At 44.9% G+C, this 25,603-nt stretch overlaps 2 protein-coding genes and 1 long non-coding RNA gene across 3 annotated transcripts in view; 2 read left to right on the forward strand and 1 right to left on the reverse strand.

Annotated features, from left to right (window-relative positions):
* Positions 1 to 12,517, forward strand: KCTD2 (potassium channel tetramerization domain containing 2). The gene is made up of 6 exons (XM_067547520.1): positions 1 to 419; positions 3,368 to 3,476; positions 4,238 to 4,329; positions 5,415 to 5,510; positions 7,706 to 7,831; positions 8,917 to 12,517. The coding sequence occupies exons 1-6, from the start codon at positions 108 to 110 to the stop codon at positions 8,944 to 8,946; spliced, it is 765 nt and encodes a 254-aa protein (XP_067403621.1). The 5' UTR covers positions 1 to 107; the 3' UTR covers positions 8,947 to 12,517.
* Positions 11,081 to 25,603, reverse strand: part of LOC137152688 (uncharacterized) — a 27,607-nt gene continuing 13,084 nt past the window's right edge. The window contains exon 3 of the long non-coding RNA XR_010919571.1: positions 11,081 to 13,193. This is a non-coding gene — a long non-coding RNA (uncharacterized lncRNA). The remainder of the gene's footprint in view (positions 13,194 to 25,603) is intronic.
* The window catches only part of LOC137152686 (E3 ubiquitin/ISG15 ligase TRIM25-like), an 18,745-nt gene continuing 6,166 nt past the window's right edge, over positions 13,025 to 25,603 (forward strand). The window contains exons 1-5 of the mRNA XM_067547519.1: positions 13,025 to 13,152; positions 15,879 to 16,531; positions 21,053 to 21,148; positions 21,859 to 22,092; positions 24,623 to 24,785. Coding sequence (XP_067403620.1) covers positions 15,941 to 16,531; positions 21,053 to 21,148; positions 21,859 to 22,092; positions 24,623 to 24,785 — 1,084 coding nt within the window. The 5' untranslated portion in view covers positions 13,025 to 13,152; positions 15,879 to 15,940. The remainder of the gene's footprint in view (positions 13,153 to 15,878; positions 16,532 to 21,052; positions 21,149 to 21,858; positions 22,093 to 24,622; positions 24,786 to 25,603) is intronic.

The raw sequence follows: 25,603 nt of genomic DNA on the forward strand, positions 1-25,603 counted from the left end.
TGTGTGAGGGAGGCGATGGCTGCCGGGTGGCGGCCCCAACTCACCGCCCGGCGCTGAGCGAGCGTGGCCGCCCCTGCCTGGGCCTCCCCAGGAAGTCACAGTTCAGGATGGCGGAGTTGATGACGACGAGCAATGGGCCGCTCCGGGGCCGTACGCCCAGCCCGGTGCTAGGGGGCATCCCAACTGCCCCCGGGCCGCCGAGCCCCCGCCTGGTCGGGCCTGCCTGTTCCGGAGCGGGGCTGTCCCCGCCTAGCTCCGAGCCGCCCGTCCCCGACAGGCCTAGCTCCGGCTCCAAGTGGGTCCGGCTCAATGTGGGCGGCACGTACTTCGTGAGCACCCGGCAGACCCTGTGTCGCGAGCCCAAGTCCTTCCTATGCCGCCTCTGCTGCCAGGACGGGCCCGAGCTGGGCTCGGACAAGGTGAGGGGGCTGCGCGGGGCGGGCCACAGGCGCCGTGGAAACCCCCCACGTCTTCCTCCCAGATGCCCTGTAAACTACGGAGACCAAAAGCCCCATCGCACCCTCCTGGAAACCTCCTTTCTCCCTGCCCCCGACAACTGACTAACCTGCCTCCCGCTAGAGATACGGAGCCGTCAGTAGCTCCCCTCTTGCCAGGCCATAGCAGGAGTGCACTGCAGCGTCTACCTACACAACCACGCTTAACCCGTGTGAGCCATAACTACCAGCCCCCAAAATGGGCTGGGGGTGCTGCATCTCCCTACCATCTCTAACTCCCCCTCCGTTCACAGCCTGCTCCTCACACACACACACCTATCTAGGCTTTGTGCTACTGCTGGGAGACAACTTTGTCTCCAACTTTGATCAGACAACCTGAGAGGGTTTGAAGCTGTGAGCATTCATTCATCCAGCATGTACCCCTCTCATCCAGATCATCTGCTGTGAGCATAAATCTTTCCTCTGCTACATCTGCTGCTATGAAAGATGAGGAGCTAGACATCACACAAATTATTATCCTCCCCGTACTCCTCTACTTCAGCTATTCCCCCCCCTCACAACACTCGCTTATGTCTCCCACACTCACTATGCTCAGCACAGATACAAGTGCATCACATCCCCCCCCCCCCCCCCATCCTTTAGGCTACACCAGCCTTCCAAAAAGACTTATTTATAAAGGCTAATTAATTAGGGGAAGACCTCATCAATTATAAAACACCTGTCTGTTCTCTAGATCTGATTATTCAGTAACTTGTCTCAGCCTAGGAATATATTTGTCATTTCTCCTTTTCTTTATATTCTGTGGTTTGCTTTATTACTTACTAAGTACAGCTACTTTGGTCTGTAGCTTTGATAACCCTAATTTCAACCTCCTACCCACACTGGCAATTTCACAAATAAATCACTATGTTGGTAACTGCAATCTTTATTTTCTATAATATTCTTTATATAAATCTCACAACACTCTTTATTTAATTCTGTATCTAATCTCTCTGTAAACTCATTCTTCCCAACCATGAGATTAATCAGGATGTAAAATTCCTGTTTGTCAAGTAATATGTTTATTAAGGTATTTATATCTCAGTAGAAAGTAAGAAAGGGCTTCAGAAATATCCATACTTAGTTTTGCTATAAAGCAGACTGCCCTAGTCTCAGTAGTACCTCAATTGCTCAATGAACAAAAGAAGCTGAACCATTATATGGTGTTTAAAAACAGGACTGCTTGTAATGATTATGAATCAATACTGCATCAAATTTCAAATAGATCTGTGCTGTTATTGTGTCAACACATTAAACTTGGTTCGAGAAATGTTTTCTTTCACCTGTTAATTGTTGATAATTTTATAATGTAGTGCAGTGCCCTGCCACTCTTCTGTGATATAGATATAACTTTCTATTGCAATGTTGATTTTAAGAAGTGGAAAAATAAAGAGGTGCTTCAAGTGTCTGATGCATAGATTGGAAAGCTACATGTTTTCCAGAGGAGAGGCAAACCGTTAAATCATTTGCAGTGAGGCTTGGGTTGTGTGTGCCTTTTATTTTGTTTAATTTCCTCAGAGGCATTCTTTTGTTTTCTGATTGAACAAGTTACAAAACAAAAAGCAGGCTGACATAAAAAGACTGCAGTTTTTGTAGGAGGAATAACATTTGTCCCTATTGTCACAGTGCTGAGAGAGTGCTAACATGACCCTACATTTTTATTTATTTTGACTTACATGAAAAAGCACTTGTCCCGTAAGGTGCCTAGGTGGGGAGTCTGTGTGCATGGATCCAGTTGCAGCATTTGGGGCTTAGTTTATAAACTATCAAAAATATTTTTAAAATTTCAATAGCAGTAGATATAAACACATTACTTTATTGTAATCCATATCCTCCCTTCCCCCAATCCCACTAATCTTTTATTGCTCTCCATTATCACATTGTCTAAATATTGGGCCTACTCCAGCAAACACTCTTATGAGCAATTCCCACTGACTAGTGAGCTTGCTCCCTTGAGATAGTTTGCAAGCTTATGCCCTAAAGTTGTAATATATTCAGGTCAAGGACTATCTTATTTGTCTGTAAAGCACTCTGGAAATATTATTTATTTCTAAACATATCAGTAGCACTTGCTACTTTAGGAGCAGATATTTGTGACAGTAGTCACTTTTAAAATTAGTTGGTACATATGGACATGATGAATCCAGCATGGTATAATAAGATAGATATTTGAAATAAAGATTAACAAGGACTGTGTCTGTGGAAATATGGTTGAGTGTGAATTGAAATAAAATGTAAAATCTGTATATTGAATGATAAGCTGAGATTTGACTCTGTGCAAGGAATTTTTGTTCTAACAATGCATTTTATGGAACTAGAACCATTTCAGAGTAGTTGAGTTTTAGAGCTGAAACTAATTTGTATTTTGGAGACTGCCTGATTCCCAAGGAGTCCTTTGGCCTTGGTGTAAGTTTCAGATTAATAAAAAGGAGTTTAGGCATTAACATAAGATTTTGTGATTGGCATTTACGTATAAACAGGAGGTTATTTTAAAAAAAAATTGTGGAGTTGCCTCTCTTTTTTTACATGAAAGAAAACCCAATTCCTTTGATCAGGATGATCTATTTCATGTTGTTGCTCCCACACACCAACTTCTCTAGTTCACTTTAACCATCCCTTTAAAAGATACTCATGCTGGATCAGAAGTTGCAGAAAGAAAACTAGTGTAGACAAGCTGACTGGCCCTACTGTACATGAAGACCTTCCCCACCCAAACACTATTCAACATCGCAAACATTGACCTGTCTACACTACAGAAATTTTGCAAAGGTTTCCCATCATTGCTAGCACCAATTCAGCTTCACTGGAGTTAGACATTTTAGGAGTCCCAGTGTAGAGGGGCTTCTAGCTTGATTCCTATATGTGTTTCACAGGATGAGACAGGAGCATATCTCATCGACAGAGATCCCACTTATTTTGGTCCGATCCTGAACTACCTCCGACATGGAAAACTCATACTAAACAAGGAGCTGGCAGAAGAAGGTAAACATTTATTGCAGAATGAAGAAACACCCCAATGACATTGTTTGACTTGCCAGTCATTGCCTAGAGCTTGTCTGGGTGTGGAGGATTCTTAGTGCATTAACATGCTGCCTTGTGTGTAAGCTCCATTTCACAATAATATGGTGTTTTCTTTTCAATTCCCACAAAGACACTCGTGAATAATATGAAGTCGATATATACTGGAAGCAGAGGCCTCTAGACTCATAATGCAGGCTGTCTTTCCTATCCTTAACCCATTGGCTTTCAACAGCAAATTGTGCTTTTCGAGGAAGAGAGGGAGACATTCTCTAAGAATGATCTCTCCTGTTCTGTCTCTGCAGACTGCAGTCCTGTATGTCCAGAGATGTTAATAGCTTTTTTGTAATATGTTGAGATGATGAAACAGATTGATCTGAGACGGCTTAACCTATTTTGGCAAAAGCCACCAATAAAAGAGCAGTATTTCCCTATTACGCCCCCTGGGTTTCTGTCATCCTAGAGAAGGGGGAGCAAACTTTTGTTAGGTATCATGTGCTTTAACATAAAGAGACTATGACCAGTTGTGTAGAGCATTTTCTTCCAGCCTGTGACTGAGATGAATAGCACCATCAATTCTGCATCCACTTATTGTGTCACATACAGGCTAGATTGCAAATATAAAATTAACTGCAAATTGATACAATGCACTGCATCCTTGTGATAAAATTGTCCATTTTTCTGTTGACTCAGAGCTCATTTCTCTGCTTTTGGATTTTTTTTAGGGGTACTGGAAGAAGCTGAGTTTTACAATATTGCATCTCTGGTGCGTCTGGTGAAGGAGCGGATACGGGACAATGAGAACAGAACCTCTCAAGTAATGCACGTTAAAACATGTCATCAGACTTCAGTTATTTATAGGGGTGTGACAGAGGGACAGTGTGCTGCGGTCTGAGACACGTGGAAGCAGACTTATGTCTAGTCTCTCAAGTAGTTGGGAGTCCATACTTTGATAGATCCAGCACCTGATTGAGAGAGAGTATCCTTCGTGGCTTACAGGCACAGGCTCTCAAATCTGTTCCCTGATATTTGCAGGTAGAGGTGAGGAACAATTGAATAGAAGGGGACTGCAAATAAGATCAGTTGAAACAAGGCATGAAAATGAGCACTGAAAAGCAACATATATAACTTTGTGATCCAAAAAGCAGATTAGCTAGCTCACCTACTTAGGATCTTATAAGTACATGGGCCATGCTTCACCTGTAAAGAATAGGATTTGCTTTAATAAATTTGTAATTAATAAAAGTGCAGTGATAGCATTTTGGCAGAAAATGTAGTTACATAAACATTGTGTGGGAGTACCTAGTGTAGTCCCTTTCCCTTTTCTTTGTGTAGTAATGTCCCGCACGCATGGGTGGCTCTCTCCCTAAAGCCAACCCTAAGAAAGGGAACTTGCGTGATTTCCTCTCCCATTAGGTTTACAAAATGAGCTCTGCATGCATACTTTTCCTACTCCTTTCCAATTTTAATATTTCCAAACATAAGCCTCCTCAGCACAGCATCTTCTCTCAGCATTTCTTTAGTGCAATTCTTTCTGATGCTGTTGAATTGTCATTTTTAATTCATAGATTCAAATCTAGAACAGTAAAATTTTCAAACACACGTGGAGGACTTGTGCGCCTATCGTCATTTATATGCTTTTGACAATGTCACCTCAATCCTCGCTACAGTCAGAAGAAAAAAAAATTGTTGTTTAGAGTAGCTTGTGAAAGTCCATGCAACTCAGTCTTCCTCTTCTAATATAATCCTCAAAGCACGAACCAGATCAGGTTTCCCTATAAGAGGCTAAAACCTCAGCTATGTTTCCTTATCTGGAAGCAAATGCTGGTAAACCAAGTCCCCATCCTGACTTTAAAATTCCTTTTTTTTTTTTTTTTTTTTTTATTCCCTGTGGTGCTTTAGGGACCTGTGAAACACGTGTACAGAGTCCTGCAGTGCCAAGAGGAAGAGCTCACACAGATGGTATCCACTATGTCTGATGGATGGAAATTCGAACAGGTATTGTTGCCAATGATGGGCGTTCCTTGTTTTAGATATAGGAATGGCATTTTGAGAACAGCATATGGAATGAGTTTAGATTTCTGTTTAACTGCACCTCCCACGACTCCTTTCTCATGGGAGGAAAAATAGTCTGTATCCAGAGTCAGTCCGCCTTATAGGGAATAACTGGTAGGGGAACAGTAGCTCACTGAACTCATAAGAAATAATGTTCCCTGGAGATCTTTTGTATTCGTGTCAGATCTTGAGAAGTTCTCTCCTCCCACATTTTCCTGGCCCGATGTGGAGCTTTAATCCAAGGAGAATGAATGGGATCCAGGAGAAATGAAAACAATTTTCTTCAGAGCCCAGCAGCACAACCCTTCATGCACCAGCGAGGTGTTGAGACACATGAGAAATACCCTGCTCTGCAAATGCTAAACATGCGGCAGTTTTCTGGCCCTGTTTCAGTGGAGTTGCATGGGTCATAAATCTGCTCCAAATTTGATACCAGAAATCAAAAACAGCTCTCATGTGGATGTACAAAACTTAAGCCACCACACTGGTCTATATATTAATGTCATATTAAAGTACTGCGTGATAGTGCCTGAATTGTAGCTGTACTGTCTGCTAAGATAGATCTGAAAAACAGCTGCTTAGAATGAAAATGACACCAAATGGCTCATAGGCCTAATAAGATAGAGCCTTCACTTCTAGATCACTTGTTCAAATCCAGCTCAGTTTAGTAGTGACCAAAATCTGTTAGTGGTTGCTGGTTGTGCAGTGCCTAATGTAAAATCAAGTGTGATGGTTCAGTGTCCTTTTTCCAGTGGATGAGTGTCCATATCCCATTTGGCACTATTTAGTCTCCTTGATAGTCTTAGAACAGATATCAGGGATTGACTAGGTTGGGAATTCCAATTGACAGGTTGTCTCTATGGCTATATCTACACTATGAGCTAGCAATGTGATTCCCCTGCTCATGTACACATTCACACTAGCTCAATGAGAGCTAGTGAGAGTATAAATAGTGTAGCTGAGGTAGGATAGATAGCTATAGATTTGTCCTAATTAACATGGATGCTGTGTATCTACAGTGAGCTGTGGTCTGAAGTGAAGCTGTTTGAGTTCATTATAGTTTAGACAGTCAAGTAGTAAAATACAAAGGAAAAACCCAATCCATTGACATCTTAAGACCAAGTCTTTTGTCCTCAGCAATGAATCAATGCAACCATTAAAGCTCACTCATTGTACAAGACATTTCCTTTATTAGAGCTTGGCTAATCCTCCTTCAGACTCAGCAGAACAGTGGAGATTATTATTCTAAGTTAACAATGATACACAGCTATCCCTTGTATAAGTATGAGGTGCTCTTTTCTAAAATTCTTTATGCAGAACTTAAATCTAAAGTCTATCCATCCACACAGAAGTGGTCATAAACTGAGGTGACAAGATTCATACTGTTTTTCTTCAGACCACCCTTGGATTTCACATCCTGAAGAGCAGGGCTGGGATATACAAATTACCACTACACTTTTAGTCCAGACTCACTTTAATAATTGTAAAACACTTATGCTAGTTTGCCAGGTATCCTTTACTTGCTGGATCATGACATCTACCTTTGTGACGAATAAATTGCCTGTCCTGTGTTTCTGCATCAAAGTCAGAAGCTGTATTCATAGAGTTTAATTAAACAGATGTATCATCTAGAGTGAGTGACTCCTTTTGTATAGGCAGAGTAGCTTGTGTAACTCCCATCGACTTCGTAACTTGTTTAGCACGCCGTCTCTGCTCTGCAGATGGGAAATGCATACCCGTCGACACAGCACTATGCTTTTTGGGGCGGTGGTTTTATTTAATAGACTTCCAGATTGATTGAGCGTCTTCACTGCTGCTCGATCTAACCGGAAAAATCGATCTGACGGCAGCAAATTTGCCACTAATGTAGACATAGCCTAAGTCTGGAATTTTCCCTGAGTTCAGCCACCACCAGAGGGCTCTCTAGCATTTCCAGTCATTGGCCCAAGCATATGCATGCCATTGGACGGGAAAGCTTATAACAGAAGTTAGTACCCAAGAGTTTTGTCCTGTTGAAACTTTAGTTCTTACTGGGTTCAGCCAGCCAGGTACAGCTCACAAGGTGATATCAAGGACAGAGCAAAGTCCATTTGCTGCATTATTCCTTACATCCTCTTGGTTATTTTCCTGTTCTTCAGCTAATCAGCATTGGATCTTCCTATAACTACGGAAATGAGGACCAGGCAGAATTCCTCTGTGTCGTCTCAAGGGAGCTTAATAACTCTACCAATGGCATTGTCATCGAACCTAGTGAGAAGGCAAAGGTGAGAAGCCTGGTAAAGAGTTGTCTTTAAATGCTCCTGTGCACAGAAAAAACATTCCTCTGTGCTCGAATGATGCCACGAAGTTGATAGTTATTCCTTGCGCACGCTTATACTCCTCCCTCTGCCCCCACGTCCTCCAGTGAGATTTGCAGTTTTACTATAAGACATTACAGTAAATATATCCAGACCCAAAGCTCTTTGTACATTTCATATTGAGCCATAGATCTACGGGAAAGAGGGGGTGAACTGTGTTTTTTAAATGTGTAAAAGAGGGAAGAGAGCACCACTAGGAAAATGGGAGCTTCCTAACTTACTGACATTGCAGGGAGTGGGGGTTGGTTGTTTTTTTTCCTTCGATCAACCTTTTATCAGAATATCAAAAATATGAAACCATCCTTCTGAACTCCCTGTGTTCAACTGACTCCTGTCTCTAGAAGGGGTTTTATCACTCTGTAATCGCCACAGTTTCTGTAAAGGTTCTGAAGGAGACTCAGTTTCATGGTCTTGTACGGACCTTGAAATTAGGGACTCCGATCTTAGCTCTGTCACATGCTCTGTGGCCTTGGGCAGGTCATTTAAAAGCTGTGCCTCAGTTTCCCCAGCTGTAAAATGCTAATAATGCTTACCTCACAGAAGTGATGATTAGTGTCTTAACATTTGTGAAGAGCAATATATACTTTTTAAAAAGTCCTTCCACAGTTCATGCTGTTGAATCTGAGTGGGTGAGGTCCCTGGGTGGAAACATAAGAAGAATTGCATTATGGAGCAAGACTATGTATCTAACTAACACACACACCCACCCACCCACCCACCAAACAGCCTCAAACGATAAAAATTTGTCAAGGTGCAGCAGAATGTTATGCCTTACTGTGGCCAAAAGCCAAGTATTTTGAGCACAGGCCAGTCTTTTCCAAGGAAATCAGTCATTTGTAAAAGCCAGTGGCTACTCGTGATTCTTCGCACATTCCCCTCCCTCCATCAATTCTCCTTCCTCTATTGACAAAAATAGCATTTTTCAAACCATGAGAACTAACATCCAAATTTGTCCAAGTCCAACCTTTATTGTACCATCCTTCTCTTTTCAGATTCTTCAGGAGCGAGGATCCCGGATGTGATCCAAGTGTGTGGGTCTGTTATACTCTGAGATGTCAAAAGGGCAGTCTAGCTGGGCAGAGCGTTTCTCCGCAGTTCAGCCTTGCTCTTGTACAGTAACCTAGCTAACGCAAAGCAAAGCCGAGCCTGTCCTGCCAATGGAGAATAATTCTGGTCAAAACCAAAGGCTTCCCCTTAATCCCCGGAAACAAAGGACAGAAGAGACTCTTCCAGTCGGATAGTCCCTTTTCCAAATGTTTGTTTTCTTGGCCGGCGCTGTATTGAATTTGTCCAACAATGGCTGGACCGGATTCCCAGTCAGAGCCTTTGGGAGGTTGCACTGGTCCATGGGCCCTTGTAGTCAGCCCAACCTCCAATGGGCTGGAGCAGGTGAAAGAGGATTTGTATTAGAGCTGTGCCATTTCAATGTGCCCGGGTTTATCAAGTAGAAAACTTGGAGATACCCTGCAGCGCTCCTCCTCCCCACCAGCTAGCCCCACACAAATCAGATGAAAAGGTTTAGGAGTGTGACAAGAACAAGAACTTTGGCAGTTGTTTTTTAATACTGAAATTTTTCATTCTTGCTTTGTATTTGTTACTTGTCAGAGCGGAGTTTGATTACAACATAAGTCTAGTGGGGAAGAATGTTGTGTTCTGTCTAATGGGGGCGGTATTACATATGGGGCTCCTGGCATAGCCCAAAGCCCATCACTATTCATACATATTTAAAAATCTACATTGGCCCATGTTAGTGACAGAGTAAATGGTTCTGTCCTTTATTCTCTCCATGTTGGATAAGTGGTGACAGAGATCCTGTCCCACTTCCCCTCCTGTCCCTTGCCACAGCTCTATCTTAGCCTGGCATGACATTACTTGATTTACTAAAGTTAGGAGCTTGTTGCTGCCACGTTCAGCTTTGCTTTGGTTGTCTCCAGCAGCATGGACTCCCTCGATCTCCTGCGGTCTTCTCCCAGCAAGAGTTAGGGCAGGCTTTATTTTGTACTGTAGCACACAGGTAGGTTTTTTTTAAAATCCATCAAATAGGGGCTCTCGTCCCACCCCCTCCCAAACTATTTACATATGGCAATTCCCCATCTGCAGCCCTCTCATTACCCCACTTTCAGTAGGTTAGCCCAAAGTACCAAGGGGCATTGCAGAGACTTTGGGGGGGGGGGGGGAGTTGGTGAAAGTTGCCAAAGTGTTGTAATGTTTCTTGTCCAAAGTGACGTGTCAACTTGTGACTTTTTTTGGAATGCCTTGAATGGACGTGCAAATGTTCGTTTGTGCCTCTCTCTTTAATTCTAATCTTAGCCAAACTGGACTCACCAGTCCCTTCAATGAGTCTGTGCCATCCCTACGCAGTGACATGTCTCTCCTATCTGGTGAATGGAATTTTGTAGGAGTCATCTGCATGTTTTTCCTTTCCTCCTGGCTTTGTTCCTTATAGCCCAGTGCTCTGGCACCTGGGCTTTAGAGTCAAGTCCCAAACTGACATTGAACCAAAGTTCCAGAAACACCGGAATTCACTGGCATTGGCAAGGCCATAGTGGAAGTTTCTGGATTAGGCCATGACCAGAGAATTCCATGTTTGGATTGAGGAGTGTGAGATTCTCCATGGAAGAACTGGGCTCATAGTGGTCTTATCAGTGTTTTGTGCATAGGGAAATGTCCCATCCTCTCTCCTCCTTGTTGACTTTAGGGGCAGAGGGCAGTGGCTGCTGAGAGTATAGATGACCTTGTTAATGAACAAGGGGCAGTAAAGAAATTCAGAGTGATACCCCTCCACACTTCACTCCAGCTTTTCCTCACACTGCTCTAGCAGTGTGCCTCCTCCACTGGGGTCCCCACCTTTTTCTCAGGAAGGAGGGTTGATTATCTGTGCTAGTTAGTCTTGGTAACAAACTGTGCCAAATGTCTTTGAACTCACATTGTGTCAGCTTTGGGCTGTTGACATTCAGTTGGCGTGACCCCATACAAAATAATCCAGCTTTCATACTACTTCTCCCCCCATCTTCCCTGTGTGTCATGTGGTGAAATGGTGTTGGTGTGATTAGACAAGATGCTTTGGCTGGGCCCAACTAACACTGTGATGTGTACATATAGCTCTTATCTATGGGTATCTTGTAGCCCCAGCCATCATCAGTTTGTGTTCACAGCTGAGAAATAAAAATCTACGTATGCAATTTAGCAGCATAAAAGCCACATATCACACTAGCCTTCACCCCACCATCTTTTTCCCCCAGGGAGGAGGGGAGGTTGGGAATTAGTCAAGAAAGACCAGACTAATGAGAACAAATAACTTAGCTGCCCTGTCAGTCAGTGCTGGTCAAGCTGGTAGGCACAAAGCAGTGCTAGGTTTCCTTAGCAGGACGCCATTTTACTCAGTAAAGTTTGAGTTGACAAAATGATACCTCGTTGCTTTTTTTTGGTCACCAAAACCACCATGCCTTGTGAAGGCCGCCTGAGGAGTGCCTGCTGTCAGAATCGGCGTTTGAAAAATGCTATCGCCCTACCTTCTCCGCAGCAGAGGGAACGGCTCCAGTAGAGCCAGAAGAAGAACGTGGTAGTTACAACAGGCCGAGACCAGTTCAGTGCAGTGTCCCCCGTATAAGATTAAATGGATTGAATGTTTCTTCCAGCTACATGGAGAAAAGATAAAAATTAAATCCTGTTCTCTCCCCAACTTCCCTCTCCAGCAAGAATTGTTAGGGCTTGGTCAGTGGATTTAATTCCCCACTGGAACCCAGTTGCCTTTTCTTAAAATCCAATGGAATGTGTTGTCTTGTAGAAAGTGATTCCTATCATTTGCATCCTCACTGGATCTCAAGTTCTTTAGTGATGAGAAGGGACTGTTCTAATCTTCTGGGAGGCTATGGGTTCTTTTAGGTATAACCTATAATCGTATAGGTATAACGACTTGCAGGATGCTTTCCCAGGTCACCCAACTGTGAGTTTCTCCTCTTTACTGTCTGCAGTAGGTCACCTTTAGCTCTGTTCAAGTCTCAAGAACTGGTCTCGCTTGGTCTCCACGTTCCACACTAGTTACATCATTGCACTGCTGGAGACTGGGCTTTTCGTTCCATTGCCTTTAGCTCTGTCGCAACTATCTCAAACAAACTGAAGAAAAAAAGGTACATCAAATCAGTCCTGTTGCCCCTAAAGAGGGCAGTATATTTTGGTGAGTGGGGGAGAGGGAGCAGCGGTAGGATGTCTGATGGATAGCTGTGGGGTTTTGCATCTCTTGGGAAGGTTGACTTTAAAGCATTAGCACTGGGAACTGATCGTGTGTTTTTTTCTAATTTCCCCAGTGACCTAAATTGTTCCATTACGGTGAGACTGGAATTAACCTTCTCAAAGTGTCTTCGTTTCTGCACATTTTAAAAATTGATCTTCTCAGGGGTGAGGGAGTGGGCTGAGGGAAAGTGGGGGATTAGCCACAGAAGAGAGTGCGCAGCTCCTCAGACTTCTGCAGCTTGGCCGGGGGCTCCGCATCCTCAGGTTTTGCCTGCAAACCCAGAGGTTTTGTACAGTTTGTCACATGTCCGTGCCCTTTGCTACTGTTTCTCTGTTTATTAAATGTGTTTGAATAACGATTGAGATGCTGTGATTAATTTTTTTCATTAAAGATTCTGAAATGGTTTGGAAGTTTGAACTAATGTCCTGTGTCCTGCTGCTTTGTTTGTATTGACTTCTCAAATGGGCTGTCATCTCTTCACATAAGTTGGTGAACACCTGTTTTGCTCCACTGCCTACCACACACTTGGAAGGAAGGATGCTTTGGTGAAAGCTCACAGTACACAGCTGTAGTACCAGGTAAAAATCAAAAGGGAAGATGATGGGAAAAAACCATCACTTCTCAGATTTCTGAATGTCATGAAGCACAAGAGACTCTCCCAGACTTCACCTACACTGGTGTTAGCAATGTTTGGAGCCTTAGTGGTAGGAGGCTTGCTGGAGTTTTAAACACTTGCCTAATAGTGTCTAATCACCCCAACTAGCAGCATCTGTCAGGTCATCTAGGCTAGGGTTCTGTTTATTAAGAGCTCTTTTAAACTAGAAGTCTTAAATTTTTTATTTAGATTATGGTCCAGGAGCTGTTGGCAAACAACTCAAAAGCTTGGCCTGAGCCCCTAACCTGTCTCAGAAGGTGACAGACCACAGCGAGCAATAGTTTCAGCTTCAAAATGTTAACTGCTCTGGCAGACCAGGACATCAGGTTCTGTGTGCAGGTACGTTCATTGCGTGCAGTGTTGCTGTAGCAGTTTTGGTCCTGGAACGAGAGAGAGAAGGTGGGTGAGGTCCTATCTTTTATTGGACCAGGTTCTGTTAGTGAGCAAGAAAAGCTTTCAAGCTACCTAAGCTCTTCCGCCTGTATGCTTGAAAACTTCTCTCTCTCACACAGTGGTGTTGGAACGATTTTTATAGTGGGGTTGCTGAAAGCCGTTGAACAAAACTGACTGACTATGATGGAAACCACTTCAAGCCAGTTGTGCTGCTACTGTGAGCTACGTTTTAACCACAATGAGATAAAAATGAACCCATGTGGGAAAAACAGCTCACTAATTCTACAGTCAGAGGGGCCCAGGCTACAAAGTTCAGCTCTGGAGTTTCCCAACGTTCAGGAGTGTTTGGAACCAGTGCAGTATGGGAGGAAGAACGATTGGGTTGCAGATTTGCAGCAGAACTGGCTTCTCGGTAGAGTCTGGAGCTTTGCCCAAGAGCTTTTAAGAAGCAGAACTCATCAGAAAAGAACAATGCCACATTTCTGTGCCTGCGGCCAGTCTAGCGTCTCCACCCTGTGCTGCTCCTCTGAGGTTTAGTCTAACTCCTTCCTTCCAAGGACACAGCAGGATACAGCTCAGCCTCTCCAATGAAGTCTGCGGGCTGATGACATCACAACTGGAATGTTCACTGCAGCTACAGTTTGGATTATGATGTCATCCAGAAAACTCAGCTGTCCCATGCAGGGCAGCCTACAGGAAGGGAGGCCTCGGGGGAGCTGCTAAAGGGCCAGGTAGAACCAACCAACCAGCGACTTGGCACTGTAGTGGGCGCCGGGCTAGCCTTTGGTACTGCCATGTAACCGCATCGTTACCAGAAGATTGTCATTGGCAGGGGGAGGCATGAGTGACCTCATCTCCCAATAGATCCGGTGAGTACAGGGGCTTCTGACTTTGCGATAAAATGATCTCTACCCCCGCAGTGGCAGACACACAACATCCATTCACAGGGTAAGTGTTTGGACTGGTCACCGCCAACTGGAATATTCTATAAGGAATTAACAAGATTTAATGTATTTAAAAATATGCTATGATGAACTATCATCTTCTGTATGCAGTTTTTACAGTAGCAAGCAAATGGCCCAAATTCAGCCCTGCCATAAGCCAATCACCATTGATTGCAACGCGAGATGAGCTCATTTAGTCCATAACTGAATTTGTCCTGAAATACAGTCTTTCCCTGACAGGCTTTCAGCCTGATGAATCTGAGTAACTCAGCTGAAGGAGGATGGTTGTCCCTTGCCCTCTCCCCAATAGCCTTTTGGGGGTTCTTCTGGCTTTCCAGTGGGGTATATGGTCTCTGCACCTGCTTGACTGCGCTAAAGAGAACTGTCCATACCTAAGCTGGGGTCCTGCATTGCCTCTTGCCCTTACCCCGGCCCCTTTTGTGTCTTCTTGGTGGGCTGCCAGTATCTCAAAAACAGAGACAGAGCTTGGCTGCTACAAGTCTGTGCTACTGGGAAAAACTCCAGATGTGACTCCTGCTTATTCCAGTGTCTCTGGTCCTGTTGTGACCATCCTTCTCCTAGCTAAGAAGGACTCAACATTAGGCGTTCTTGTACTGTTCCCTCCCTGTTATCACCCAGCAACAGAATATGCTGCCCTCACAGGCCCTCCAAGCTAGCAAGCACGCAAAGACCCACACAAACAGGCTGCTCCATGGAAAGGAGCTGCTCAAGCAGAAGTGTATTTGCCTAGATACGGAGCAGTACATCTATGGAGCGAGAAGGGCTTGGGACCTAGGACTCCTGCCTTCTATTCTCAGCTTGTACATCTACCCTGTGATAAAAAAATGCACAGCACAGTCTCAGAGCCCAGGGCAGCCGATGCAGGGTTCAGGTTGCAGGTCTATAAAGTAATGGTGTAAACATTCAGGCTTGGGATGGAGCCTGGAGACAGACTGCCCCTGCTCACTGGGTCTTAAGAGCCCAGGCTCTGGCTCGAACATCTACACTGCTATTTTATAGCCCCACGGGCCGGGTGCTGTGAGCCTGCATCTGCTGTCCCAGGCCAGCAGCAGCCGTGCTATGAGTCTTTTATCCCAGTGTAGACGTACTCAGTGACTGTGAGAAAGTCACTCAACTGTTCTGTGCCTCAGTGTCCACAGCTGTAAACTGGGGACAATGCTAAATATTTAATTCAGTGATTGTGACAATTGTGATAATATCTAGGAAATACATGGAGATCTTTAAATGAAAGAGGCTAAAGAAGGGCCACATGCCTTTAAGAACCCACCCACTTATACAAAGACAAGTTAACAGAAGTGAGAGGGCTCTGGTCCTAGCAGATAAAGGAGTAATGAGATCCAGTGGCTGGAAGCTGAAGTTACACAAATTCAAACTGGAAATAAGGTGCAAGTTTTTAACACAGGTAATTAACCATTGGAACACCTTGCCTATGGATGTTATGGATGCTGCATCAATTGAGGTCTGCAATTCTAGACTGGATGGCTTTCTAACAGATATGTCCTAGTTCCACCAGAAGTTCTGACCTCCTGCATAATCCAAGCCATACTAGAGAATCAGAATGGTCCCTTCTTGCCTTAAAAAAAAATCTATTCATTACATCTCACATCAGAACATCTAGCTTTATAAAAATGTTACAAATCTATTAATCATTTTTCACCCAGTGCATTGGCAGATGAATATAATGATTAAACCTGTGTCTGTTTCAAGTTTTCCAGAGCGCTAGATATCCGGATCTGGAAGGCAGCATTCCAACTGAGGCTTCTGTCACCATGAGCAACACAAATTTTTTTTTCCTTGAGGACAACATCGTGTGCCCGATATGCCTGGAGGTGTTCACGGACCCCGTCACCACTGCCTGTGGGCACAACTTCTGCATGGACTGCTTGCAGGATTACTGGGACCACCAAGCTGTGATCGGGGAGTGCCCCTACTGCCCACAGTGCCGAGAACCTTTCAGCTCACGTCCTCGACTCCGCAAAAACATCAGCCTTGGAGAAATAGCAGAAAAGTTTGCCCGGGAGGAGGCTCAGGCGACAGCCAAGCTTCCCCTGGCTGGTCCAAATGACATTCCTTGCGATCTCTGCTCCTCTAGGAAAGTGAAGTCCATCAAATCCTGCCTGCAGTGCATGGCCTCCTTGTGTGAAAACCATACCCAATTGCACCACGAAGATAAAACTTTCAGGAACCACGAGCTGCTGGAACCCATGGGTGACCTGAAAACCAGGCTGTGCCAGAAGCATCACAAGCTGCAGGAGCTGTACTGCAGGACGGAGGGTGGGTTAGTTTGCTACACCTGCATCCGGGAGGAGCACAAGAACCATGATGCAATCCCACTACAGGAGGAAAGAGCCAGGAAAGCAGTAAGTATGTACATCTCTGTTCCTCTGAGCCCAGACTAAGGGGAGGGGGTCTGGATAAGGAAGAGGAGTGGGGTCTTCTACAAAAGCAGATATTAAAATCTAAAATAAAGTCCTGTCTACACTACATAAAAAGCAGGGCAAGGAACCAGTGTTTGGAAGCCCTTACACTTGCAACACCTGTGCAAATACTTGCACTGACACAAACGAGCCATCCCAGCCCTCTGGTTAGAATGATTAGTTACACCACCGAGGTCACATCTTTAGCAGACGTCTGGCTGAAGCAACAGGAAAGGGAAGGACAAGCAGGACAACCCGTCAGTATCTATAGTTAATGACTTTGCAACTGTTTCTTCACTCATAGCCTGATGCAATTGCCCCTGGAATCTGTGGGATAACTATGGGTGAGATCAGCAGCACTGAGCTAATTTACCCCACATGAGGGTCTGGGTCCATGGACTTCAATGAGAATTAGATCAGGCCTTTAGTAGAGACACCCCCTCTGTATATTTAGTTCCCAGTCTCCTTCCAGGCGATTCCAGAGATGTTAAAGCAGATGCATCTCTTGGGAGAGCAAGTACATTTATACTCGATTCCAGAGCAGCTTGTCTAAAATGCCTGCAACAAGTTCCTAATTGGGTGGTGGATTCCCAGATTTTTTTAAAATCTGGCATGCAGACTGGGAGACCTCAGTTATTCCCTAGGAAAAACTGATCGTATAAATCCATGCCTTGGTCAACCAGGGAGAGCATGTGTGCCAAGCCCCACCACCCGCCAGGAGTGGGGGGGAAAAATGCCTTTCTTCTTATTGATAGTAAGATGCATTTCTTCACTAAGTTGGGTCAAGGCCAGTCCACCTCAGCTTGGCCTTCCACATCTTCATCATCTGAACAAATGAAGGCCTCTGAGAAGGATAAGAGACTGGAACTTGATGAGGGGTGGACTCCTTTCCCTAACCTCTCTTTGGGGAAGCTTCAAGACAGGCCCCTGCACAGGGACATAAGACGTGTCTAGGAGGAAACCACGGAATGGAATTTTGCATTCTTGGGGGTGGGAGGGGATCCCATTATGTTCTCCAACAGCTTAGCGCTTCCTGATTCGTTTGGAGTAGAGACAAAAGGGACAAAAGGGAGCGGGATGGGGATTGGAAGGAATAAATCTTCTCTGTACTTCAGAATACTACAAAGAAGGGAAATAAACCCAAGATGGCCCCTGGTGAGGAGCCAGTAGCCTGGTATAAATACATTGAATGGGATTTTCAGAAGCACTCACTGTTCATGGTAAAACTTGCCTTGAGTTCAGTCAGAGCAAAGTAAGGCCATTGCTGAGAGCTTTGGAAAAGTGACAGAGGTGTCTTTTCTTTGCAACAGCATGTGCTTAAAGCACTCCCATATGCCCCTTGTCACAAGCCCATTTCTTTTACACATCTAGTACTTCCTGCCTGCAGTATCCAGGTCCTCAGTGCCACTTTTTCATTTAAAATAAAAAAAATCTAACTAAAATGGCCTGAGACATGTAACTGATCACATTTAGGAACACAGGGAGAGATTCTCAAAGGTACTAAACGTCAGTGGGAATTGGGCATTTACATGCCATCGAACAACTCCCCATAAGATCCGGTCTCCAGCAGTGGCCTCATCGGATGCTTCAGAGGAAGCCAAAACCTCTCTTTAGGGCACCTAGCCAACCAGGCAAAGCCATACAGGGATGGAGGTTACAGAACTCCTCCCTGGCCTCAGCAAGGAGATTTAAGCAGGCTTATCTTGCCATGGAATAAAGGCAACCGTTCACAGCAGATTCCTGGCAGTGGTTGCCTTCTCTGTAGAGATCTGACAGTGCTGGAGGCAAGGGGTAATAAAACTGATGCTCAGGTTGCCGTTATGGGGACCTAGAATGGGTATAGAAGAGCACGCAGAATAGGTAGGAGACAGTATTGCCAACCCCAAATGTTCAAAAAGCATGAGTCCAGCTTGCCACACATCATGAGATTATGTAAAAATAATAGATTTTATAATTATTATAATAGATTTTTTTTTTTTATTTGCCTTCTACATTTTGAAGCTGTCTCCACAGCCATGAGGGCTAGAAACTTACTTTTTCTTTAAGAATGAAGAAGGCTGAAATCATCACACATCAGCTTGACTCCAGGAGCCAGGGCCTTAAAGAAAACAATCATTAAGCAACACTGAGGAGAGCTTTTGCTCAGCCGTGACGTGTGGCAGAAACAGGTTGTAACTCAGGATATTCTGCCTTTGCTCTTTTATATCTGTATTGGGGGCCAAGATCCTCAACTAGTGTAAATTAGCACAGCTCCATTGACATCAATGAAGCTATGCTGAGTCACAGCAGATGAGCTAGTCCTGAGAGCTTATCAATAATAAGAGATCCAGGTATTCCTGTCAATCCTATTGCTGGTTGTTTAGACATGTGCATCTGCATGGAACTACTGAAGCAGAAGCAGGGCTATTTGTTGATCTGCTCCTTTGGGCTAAAGTTAATTTGCAGTTGATCTTTCATTTATCATAGCATCCAAGGACAGGCTTGGCGAATGCACCAGCTGGAACATTGGTTTTTGAGCGTCTGCGTTTCATCAGGTTTGTAATCAGCAGGGAGTTGAGCTGAGAAATTGCCAGATGCTTTTCTGCAGTCATGCTCCCCAACTACGTGAGCTTGTTAGAGGTTGGACCGAGGAGGGTCAGGCCTGGGCAGTATGTTCTCAAAAATAGGGGAGAACTCTGACTGGAGGGCCCCGAATTCAAAAGGTGCTTTGTGAGGGGTGTAGAGGTCTGCGCACAAGGCACTTTTTGCAGGACGGGGCCATGTTCCATAAAGCATGGCTTGAATTTATGGTGCACTGTACAACATGATAGATAATTATACTAGCGGTTCTCAACCACCAGGTACTTACGAGAGGGCTGGGTGGTACGCGAGCCGTACCGCGCTGCCGAATCCGCCGCCGTAAGTGCCCTCCCACCCGCCATTGCGGAACCTTGCCGCCGAAAATGGGCAAACGGCGGAAGGGTTTTGGCGGCAGGCATCGTTTCCCCTATGTAAGCCACCGCAAGCTTCCCCCCCCCCCCTTTATTTCCCAAATGGTACTTGAGTCGGGTACAGTACCATTTGACCTGACTGTACCTGGCCAGAGTGGTACTCGGGGAAAAAAAGGTTGAGAACCGCTGAATTATACTATTATTGTTAATCACATTTGGATGGGAGGCTACCCAGAAAACCCAGGCTGCTACCAGAGGCTGTGAAGCTGGCATTCCTTTGGGGTTATTACTGACCCAACACACCAGGAAGGTGGGATTGTGCTGCTAAAAGTGCCACCTCTCAGATGAGATGTAAATTCAAGGCTCACTTGTGGTCATGAAAAGCCTCATTTCATAAGAATTAGGAACATTAGCTCCTGTGTCCTGGCCAGGTTTCTTCTTTGACCAGTTACATTCACCCAACCTAAATACCCTCTCCAGTTTCCAGTGGATACGATAATCTTCACTTTCCTACCTGACCTGTTGTGTAGTATTAGCCGTGCTAAACAGCTAAACAGCTGCCCCATTGGACTCCAAAGGCTGGCCAGAAAACACGCTTCTCCAGGAAGTTTCTACTTGTCAGTGAAAAAAAAACAAAATCCAAAAAATTTCAATTTGGAAATGCTGCTGCAATGCCTCATGGGTGTTGTAGTCTGGTTACTTCATGTCCCCAGTCTCTTCTATGGGCCAGGCTCCCCAACAAGACTACATTTCCCTTGATGCACCACAGTCGCCCCATTGTTGAGGAGGAGATAATGCATTATGGGAGTCCTGGTTCCTGGTGCCTCATGGCAGCATGAGGCACCTAAGCCACCACTCCCTTGAGGCACTGCTGGGGCATATCTGAATTAAATATTTCAGTTTTCAGGCATTTGATTTGGGTTTTTTTTCCATTGAAAAGCCAAATATTTCCATGAAAGGCTGACATTTGTTTAGTCAAAAACCCAATTTCACCCTATAAAAAAAATTAATGGAAGATTTTTGACCAGTCTTACTGATTCTAAAATGCTTGGAAATGGAAAAGACGACATAAAATGAAAAATATGCATTAACGGAGTTATGCTACTTTATATCAGTTGAGGATCTGGCCCATTAGCTGGACATTTTTGTTAGTGACTAGCAGGGAAACTACTGAGAATACTGATATGTAAATTAGCCTCTTTAAATATTTAAATCAAGATTGAACACTCCCTTGATGAATGGGGGTAGCTGACACCTCAGAACTCTTGTTGCAGGCCGGCTCAGATTCAGGACAACACTGCACCAAATTATTAAGTTTTTGTTAAGGTGTTCTTCGCAACCATCAGAACTTGATCTTTTTTTTCCCCCCCCTTCTTTTTAAGTGAAAGCTGAGATTTGGGAGCACAGGTTCGCAGTGAGAAGTGGCTTCTGCAGAGAATTTTGCCTTTGTGTAGGCATGGAATCCATGGAACCCAACATATCGGTGATGATATATTTACAGTGAATGTAAATATGTTCATTCTTCCTATTCCAGGTGGAGGCCAAGAGAATACAAGCCAATGTGGGAAACCAGATCCTGATGATGGCATCAGACAGCCACAAACACAAAGGGAGGGTGATCTATCTCACGGTAAAACTGCTGCTTCCATTCTAGTACATGACTCAACAGGACCCAAATTAATTCCCAAACATCAGATTGTCAAAGGGTCTCTCTAATATGGTGGATGTTGAAACAAGAGCCACCGTGTCACATGGGACCCAGAGACGGGGTGGCGAGGGGGGGTGGTCTTTACCCTCAGATGTATCTAGCATTAGCGTCTTTCATTGTAACTGATCAAGCAAAGAGACCCTCAACTCCATGACATTTCTGTGTGTACAGTACAGAAAATATTGGAAGATTTTCCAAGGAAGAAATAAAGTTATTCCTTTTTATTGTTATTTGTTCGTATTGCCAGAGCCCCTGGTGTGGCCCAGGACTCCACTGTGCTAGGAACTGTACAAACAAAACCAGAAAGACTGTCCCTGCCCCAAGACGCTTACAAGGCAGGATCACAAAGGGTCAGAGTCTGATCCCCTAAGCCTAACCTATTGAGGAGGCAGTGGGAGTGATTCCCTTGCATAGTAAGCTATCCCTCAGCATGCGCTAAGGGCATCAGAAGCTACACTAAAGTACTGTAAGCTCTCCTAGGGGGGAAAAGGCCTTTTCCTCTGGTTATCCTATTTACTGAGCCAATGGTCCAGGACCTTCTTGCAGAAAGTGAGGGCACTTTTGGGGAGAGTGTCAGCGCATCGGGTGTCCCACAAAGATCAGTGACCGCAACATGTGTCCTTCCCACCCAGAAAGTGGTCAAGAACTCAAGAGACGAGGTGAACGAAAGCTTTGCTGAGATTATAAAGGAGATCAAACGAATGCAGGTGAAGGTACTGGAGTTTTTGGACAAGGAGGAGAGAGCAGCCCTACTCCAGCTGGGGAATTCCATTCAGCAGAAACAAGGAAAGCTTGCAGACCTCAACAAGCAGAACCTCTGGCTGACAAACCTCCTCGACAATGCAAGTGACCAACAGTTCCTGCAGGTAGATGTCACCCTGTGACCACAGTAAACTGCACCCATCAGTATGGCCCAGCTCTGCCCCATGCTTAGCATCCAGATCATCCACTCCTCCCTGCAGTTACTTCTGCTGCAGGCAGGCAGAGTAGCGGTACATTTCCTATAGCGACTTTTGGTGAGCAGGGACTATGGCTGGAGTAGCTGAGGAGATCCTCAGTCTGCTTTCCTGTATTAGTCCTTACAGTATCCTTGAGGATACATAGGCATGGTAGCTTGAAGAGAGCTAGCATGCTAAAAATAGCATCTAGCCAGAACAGCACAAGGGACAGGATGGGCATGGACTCAAGGGGCAGGGTAGGCACAGACAAGGGCAGCAAGTCCATCCCTGCCACTCGTGCTGCCGCAGCTCGTCTATTTTCAGCACACTAGCTCAACGGGAGATAGCGTAGGCACGTCTTCGAGCTGAGAATCAGATCTCCGCCTTCACCCTAAGGTTAGAGCAGCTGTGAGCACCCTATAGCCCTTACTACTGCACCAATCTGTATTTATCATGTGCACTTCATCAGCCCCGGAAGCAGAACCACATGGAGGAGTAAGATAGGGGGAAATATCAGGATCTCTTTATGCAATAGTTATCTCAAAATAGTACTAGTTACAATATCACTGCTGCCATCAGAGTGATGTGAAGGGGTAAAATAGACTTCAAATGCAGAACAGTCTACTTGCATTTCCTTTATTTTAGCAAAATGCTGACATTAGATAATTATACTTAAAAAAAAAATCTTTAAATCAAGACCAGATCTATAGCTCCAACAGAAGGTGGGGGCTTGATGCAGAAATTACTGGGTGAAGTTCTATAGCCAGTGTCATGCCAGAGATCAGACTAGACACCACAGACACCCCTTCTGGCCTTACTCCTGGAAGCTGCTATTATTAGTTTGCACTATGGGATCACCTCACACCACAGACACATAGAAAGCAACAGCCTCTGCCATAGAAAACTTACAGTCCAAATAGACGAGGAGTTATCCCCATTTTATAGATGGGAAACCAAGGCCTGGGGAATGTAAAAGACTTACCCAAGTTCACATCGCAGAGATTGAACTCAGAGCTCTGGAGTCCAAGGACACTAAATATTTAGTTCATTACTAAACATGTTTAAAGGTTGGCAGGTTCTGGTCTGGTCAAGAGAAAAGAGGTAACCAATATAAATGCTCAGACACCACCAGGTTTTGCAGAGCAGCTGGAATGAAGGTAGGGACAAGAGAAACACCCTGAACAACATATTTTACTGCAGGCTGTACATGGAAATCAACAGATGGGAATCTTCTAATTCAAACATTTATGAGGAACATTGTGCACCCAAAAGCTTGGCCATGTCATGTTGGGTAAACAAACGTATTTGCCTGGTTCTTCATTTAACTGGGTACAAAACGGGGAATTTCTTTCGCCACGAATTCCATTTGAAGGTTTGCAATGACCCCCCAAGCGACATGACCTTAGCCTCTTCTGGGAATGGAGCTGGTTCTCTGGAATTAATTCAAAGCTAGTGTAAATCAACATAGCCCCACTGAAGTTAAGGGAACCAGACCAAATTTCCAAATCTAGAGAGGCTTAAAACTCACTTTGTTTTTAACAAACCTCTTTAGCTTTGGAAATAAATCTGCCAGTGAGACAATAACAAATTAGACAAGCACAGAAGCCACATCAAGCTGTTAATAGTCTTTCTTGCATACGATACTAATCCTTGCTTAAAGGGCAACTGTTTGTTTTTTCTGGACTGCAGCATGCTTATGTCCTGAGGTAGCGGGGAACTTTTCCTAACACCAAAAACAAGTCAATGTTTCAGTAAAATCCACGAGGATTTACTTGGATAACAAAGACTCCATCAAAATGGAGGAAAGAACCATGTCCTGGCAGTTCAAATGGCTGTCGTTTTGCTATTTCATCCAAACAAGTCCTCCATAAAGGGTGAATTCCACTCTGTGCAGAGGCCCATGCACTACTTAAACCCTATTTTGAGGGTGTAAGGAGAACTTAAGTGGTGCATAGGCTGCAGAGGGGGCTCACTGCACTACGGTGAATGTCACCCAGCTGCATATAGACACCCTCACTCAGGCTGTACTAACTGTGCCACATCCTTTTGCACACATAGACCTTGCAGAGATTTCCAGTATGGTTTCAAACCTTTTGCAAAAACACAAGACCGCTGGATATGCACAAATAGCAGCCTCCCAAATGCCTAGATACAGTTCTGAAAGAACGGCTGAAGGTTAAACACAATGGTCCTCTTCACACGTACCCCTTCATACATTCACCAATCAGCACTGAGGAAGGAACGAGGGTGTGACTGCCGAGTTAAAGAAATTCATTATGGGCCAGATTCCAGTACGCTTACTGCGGTTTAGTATCTCCTTACTCCACCAGCAGTCCCTTTCACGGTGTGGAGTAAGGTGCTAGTCCATGTAAGTAAGGGCGTCAACATCTGGCCCTGTGGCATGATTTCAACGAATGGTGAGGGGTTGTTTTTTAAAAAAAGATCTCTGCCCTGCTAGGAATTCCCAAAGCTCAAGAAGTTGGGAGCCTGCCCTGAACCTGTGCTCAGTCTGAAGTGTGAGGAGTGCTCAAGTTTTGTCAGCCTTAAACAGAATCTGGGTGACCTGAAGGCTCAGCTCGTGATGGTTGGCCTCTGCTTCATCAATAAAATCCTCATGAAAGGTGAGTGAGCTTCTTCCATGGAGATCTGAATGTTCCCCCGCCCCACCCCTCCCCCAAGGGATTTTCCGTGCAATGCATTCCCAGGTTCCAGTGCCTTTGGATGTGCCGGGAAACCATCCTGTTTACTGGACTCTTGGCACACAGCTCTGGTATTGGCATATACATTTTTAGAGGCTGAAATGGAGAATACCCCATCCTCACCACGTTTTCAATGGGGAATTCTGTTTTGTCATTGACTATAGGCCAGGATGGACACGGCCGTGACTCCAGAATATCCCCTTCCTCTCCAATCTAGGTCAGTCACCAGTTCCTCCCACGAAGCCCCCCTCCTCCTCTCAAGAGTGGATATGAACTTATAGCCGGCTGGTCTAGACAATAAGTAGGTTGGCTCCCTCAGTGCTGCTTTGCAGAGCACTCAAAGATGGCACCTGTGACCACCAGCCTTCAACTGGGAGATCAAGTGGAGCCCTTTATGGAGCAAGAGACCGAAAGATTCTGTCTCGAACTCCTTAACTACCTAATCACCCACTGGCTGGGAACGGCTTTGTTCCCCATCATTTTGTGTATCCATCAGGTCCGATAACCTCCCTCTTCCCTCACAGGCCTTTGTTGAGGAGACCCTGAGCCAGTGACTGCTCATCTTTGGGCTATTGTTCCTACGCTGAGTCCAATCACCTCCCCCAGCTCCCTTTCCCATTTAGTGCTCATGCTTTTGCCTGGAGAATGTGCTATCAGCCACCAGTGTCGTCCCACTAATGTCTAGACTGTGGCACTAAAAAGGGGGCTAGAGTCCAGGGTGCGGGCTCTCTCTTCTTGCT

The sequence above is a fragment of the Emydura macquarii genome, unplaced genomic scaffold (genome assembly GCF_026122565.2).
Source record: "Emydura macquarii macquarii isolate MOO-44397 ecotype Brisbane River unplaced genomic scaffold, CSIRO-AGI_Emac_v2 contig_1230, whole genome shotgun sequence".
Taxonomy (NCBI): domain Eukaryota; kingdom Metazoa; phylum Chordata; order Testudines; family Chelidae; genus Emydura; species Emydura macquarii.

Coding starts and splice junctions, on each gene's coding strand:
- KCTD2 (XM_067547520.1), top strand. CDS start 108: ATGGCGGAGTTGATGACGACGAGCAATGGGCCGCTCCGGGGCCGTACG. Junction 420..3,367: donor CCGAGCTGGGCTCGGACAAG/GTGAGGGGGCTG, acceptor TGTGTTTCACAG/GATGAGACAGGAGCATATCT. Junction 5,511..7,705: donor ATGGATGGAAATTCGAACAG/GTATTGTTGCCA, acceptor CCTGTTCTTCAG/CTAATCAGCATTGGATCTTC.